The following is a 4,695-nucleotide window of genomic DNA, read 5'->3' on the forward strand; positions in this document are numbered from 1 at the left end:
GAACACTAATTCTTTAGACATCTTTAGATCAATACAGTAAAGTGTAATATGGTATATACACAGATTAATACCATCCAGACTAATGCTGTACAGATCAATACAGTAAAGTTTAATACAGTACAGTAATTCAGTACAAACTAATACATACAATCAGACAGTTACAACTGCTAGTCTTGGAATTCAGACACACTTATGTTCACCAACGGAAGGTCAAACTACATGTGAGCATATTAATCACACTAATTTTAAGATATTCTAAGAAGTGTTTATTTTTATCATAACAGGTTTTCAGTTCTATAACAACTTGACAAACATCTATTGCTCTGTCAAAAATTATATTTACACACACACACACACACACATACACTCCAAAAAATGCTAAGGTAATAGCAATGCATAAAATGTTGCTGTGGGTTGCTTTAGTAAAAAATAAATAACAAGCTTCAGGTCATATAGAAACAGATTACCAAATAAAGTTCACTAGATTTTCTAATAGAATTTTTATAATACATGGATTTCTTTGTAAAATTTTTAATTTGACCAATGGAAGTAAGCTATGGGTTTATTCTCAGCTGATGGATTAATTTCAACACACTCAGAGTAAGCGTATGTAACTTTTCATATTGTGTATAAAGACGTAACTGACGGTTGAAACTTGTTACAAAAGCAATTATTAACATATAACACGTAGTGTTTACTATAACACAACCTACTCCAAGTCTCTCACAATGTCCACTGCTCCCCATTTTCTTCTAATTTCTTCGGCTGTAGCTGAGGGACCATCCTTGCTTTCATCCAAGATCTCCTCTCCATCCAAAGAGCAAGTATTGCCAATAAACAGGATTAGGCACAAAATGCTAGAAATGTTTAGAGTAAAACAAAACAGAACATTATTGATGAAAAATCACTCAAGCATTTAATAAATACTTACAATGGTCAACACCTTTTATTCACATGCTGGTATTAAAAAACAGGTATTTAAAAAATATATAGGTTTGTTGACTGATATATATATTTTCAATACAGGATGTTCTGCACATATTTTCTGACATAATAACTGAACGTTGAATAAAAGGCCTTAACAATATCGTTAGGCCTATTAGACCAGATACTAGTGATTTAATTCTAATCACTAGTGGGTCAACCTTTTAGTTCAAATTGATTTACTTCCAACAACTAGTGGGTCAGCCTTTTAATTAATTGGTACAAGATCAGTGTGTGACAACTCAGTCATATGAGCTCAACAGTTTACTTGTTACTTAACATGTAGACTCACTTTTCATTATAAGTTCAAATCTATTATTGGTTCTACAGACATTTTAGAATGCAATTAACTATTTAATTTACAAGTCAGATTTTTTCTAATACTAAAACAAAAATGTCTTAAAAATAATAAAATAATGTCAAAATAGCTAAAACTTACATTAAATTCAAACTTCCAAGCTTTACACCCCACTTCTCACTTCCTTTGCAGTCTATGTTTGAACTTACGCTTAAAACACAATATTCTTAACTCTATGGAAACCATTACTTCTCTAGCAATAGCAAAATTTACATTATAATCTGATATTTGAAAATAGTTTCGTAATTATAAGAAACAGGTTACAGTGTACTTAAACGAATGAATAAGCCTCTAAAGTCTAAGTTACACTTTCTATTATGTTACTTGTTAGTTATTAATACTAATCGTACTATAGAAAGTTGTTCATATGTTAGAAATGAATACTTTTAGATGAAACTTGACAATCATACCATTACCAATATAATTTAACATAAATATAATCACAGTGAAGATCATAATATTATTAAATAATGTTTACTCACCTTGAAACCAACGGTAACTTTGTCAAATTTCTGTGGTGTGTTGGAATTAGGCCTATGATTTCCATACCCACTATAGTATAAGTATAACAAGTTCTCACTATCAATTTCAACTTTCAAGCACCATTCAATATCAAGTGAAAACAAATTAAGTTTAGACTTCTTCAGAAATCGGTTGGCACATGAGTAAAGTAAAACAGTAAATCAACTAACTGTTGTTAAAATGCACACGTGTCATTTGCCACAAAACTCTGTACCGTCAACATAAATCAAGAACGAACGTGTACTTTGAACCCTAAGTACGATTTTAATTTCTATTTGGTACGAAAGCTTACGATTGTTTCTCTGTGTCACTTCTGTCTCTCCCTTAAATAAATGTGTGATCACTCGTTCCCTTGGTTACGGTAATAAAACTATCATAAAGACATAAAAAAAGGAGAGTGCATACGCATGCGCTGAATCATTAGATATTTCGCATGAAATGTGTTAACGAAATATTACGCCCTCGCTCAAATAATAAGGAAGGAGGATCTTTAGCACAATGAAACAGAATTTGTTAAAATATGAAAACAAAAATACAAAATCTAGCAACCCAAGCACTTTCGAAAGGTGGTCCTTTTTCATCAGAGACAAACTATTAGAATACAGTTATGATTACTCTTACTATGGTGGAACTCACCATTCCTTCTAAAGGGATGTTTGACCTTGCTTTTCTTGTTATAAGTACAGTACTAAAAAATAGATGAATGATATGATCGCTTCAGGAAGATGGCAAGAAAACTTGATATCGTCTGTTGAATAGAGGACAATTTAGAATTTTGTAGAATTTCTTTAAATATGTATGCATTGTTGTTAGAAATGAACACGTGAAAATTATCTCCTCCTAAACATTTATTCATAATATGTTTTACAGACATAAAATATATATAATAGAAAATGGATACAATGACCTCTATATTTTTCATATTAAAAGAAAATTACCGCAAGAATTCTTACACGCATATCCACGATTCACCTTTATCGAAATAAGAAGGGCTAGTTTATAAAACTTTCTGTGTACGGTTAGTTTCAGCAAGCGAATCTTTTTAACCTTTAACACAGTAGATGTAACGTAGTTAATGTGTGCTCTCTGGTTTCACGCATGTGTTCTTAGTATTAGAAACTAAATAGCCTACATGGAAAGCGTTCCCTGGTGGATCAGCGGTAAGTTTACGGAGTTACAACACGATGTTAAAAGGTTAACCGATTGCAAATTGTCTGTTGTGTAGTTTTGCGCTAAAAAACAACAATTGTAGTGAAAGTTTTTTATTTGATAAAATATAGTTTAAAAAATAATAAGTTTTATTTTTTTCACAACACCCTTAGCCCTACTTTTTTCACTCTCATATTCAAACCGGGAGGGAAGTTTTGGTTCTGATAGCGAATGCACATCAAATTTGTATTAAACACAACAAACAAACTGGACATTGTTGTTACACTGAAAATCAACCGGTATAGTAATAGTGGATTTGACATTATTTGTCTAGGTCCTAATATGGACATTTCTGTTATACTGAAAATCTGAAATGAATGTTACTAAACACAGTGACTTGAATTTTTATGTCTACTGTACTAAATGATTTGAATAATGTCATACTGAAACGAACATTACTATCCCACTGATCTGAATATGACTGTAGCCAAGTGGTTAGGGTACTCGACTAGCAATCTGCGGGTCGCGGGTTTGAATTCCCGTCACACCAAACATGCTCGCCCTTTCAGCCACGGGTCGTTATAATGTGATGGTCATTCCACTTTTCGTTGGTGAAAGAGAATCCCAAGAGTTGACGGTGTGTGTTGTTGAGTAGCTGCCCTGCCTCTAGTTGATCACTGCTAAATTAAGGACGGCTAATGCAGATAGCTTTCGTGTGGCTTTGCGTGAAATTCAAAAACAACCAAATCAAACCGAATTTGACTGTCATACTGAAACGAACATTACTTGTTTGGACATTGATTTGAACATAATCATTAAATCTGTTAGATGGTGAGGAATGAGATGAAGTCAAGGTGTCAGGTGACCTGCCTGTCCGAAGGAAGAGAAAGCGAAGAGCTAAGTATGATGAAACAAGATCTGCATAAGATGATACAACTACATCACCTATGACTACATATAGGTAGGCCCTCTCAGAGGTTCAGAGAGGCCCTGGCCATTTCTATCTTTTGAGGCCCCTGGGTAAAATAAAAAATAAAAAATGACACTTATTATAAATAAAAGAAGACAATCATTAGCCCAAAAGAAAAGGGGAACATAATTTGAATATTTAATTAGTATATGTAATTTGCAGCTCTAAGCTGAGTCGAGTGTGTGTGTGTGTCACATTTTGGTCTAATTGGGAGGCACATAAAAACAAGTCGCACGGATTTCAGTTGCTTGAGCACTACATGCTATATTCAAAATCATATGACAACTTACCTAGAGTGTATCACTTTATTCTGGCACTTTCTATCACTCAAGTTCACCGTGAGTTGTTTCTCAAAGTTAAAGATAATAAAAACAAGACTGAGAAGCCTGTTGAGAGCTGAGCATTTTGAAGCTCTCGTGCTCATAAGCACTGAAGCCAGCATTATATCTGAGACACCAAACAGTCAAATCATAGATATGCTCTCAAAATCATCTGATGAGCTCAGATGGCTTCTGGTGTATTGAATTCATATTTTCAGATACTGTTAATGCATAAAAAGATTAAACACTTACATGTATTGTTTTATGTATATGTTATGCATATATAGAACGGGACATACTAATATATTGTTATGTCTCCAGTCGTTAGTTAATTTTCCGTAAATTCGTTCCGACGAAACTTTAGCGACACAGGTCCTTTCTTATATAAAACT

General features: G+C 33.2%; 1 protein-coding gene across 1 annotated transcript in view; it reads right to left on the minus strand.

Moving 5' to 3' along the window:
- The window catches only part of LOC106474039 (multiple coagulation factor deficiency protein 2 homolog), a 16,422-nt gene extending 14,058 nt beyond the window's left edge, over positions 1-2,364 (minus strand). The window contains exons 1-2 of the mRNA XM_022402424.1: positions 1,825-2,364; positions 714-857 (exon numbers count right to left, since the gene is read on the minus strand). Coding sequence (XP_022258132.1) covers positions 714-857; positions 1,825-1,889 — 209 coding nt within the window. The 5' untranslated portion in view covers positions 1,890-2,364. The remainder of the gene's footprint in view (positions 1-713; positions 858-1,824) is intronic.
- Between the last annotated feature and the right edge of the window lie 2,331 nt (positions 2,365-4,695).

The sequence above is a fragment of the Limulus polyphemus genome, unplaced genomic scaffold (assembly GCF_000517525.1).
Source record: "Limulus polyphemus unplaced genomic scaffold, Limulus_polyphemus-2.1.2 Scaffold6748, whole genome shotgun sequence".
NCBI classification, from domain to species: domain Eukaryota; kingdom Metazoa; phylum Arthropoda; class Merostomata; order Xiphosura; family Limulidae; genus Limulus; species Limulus polyphemus.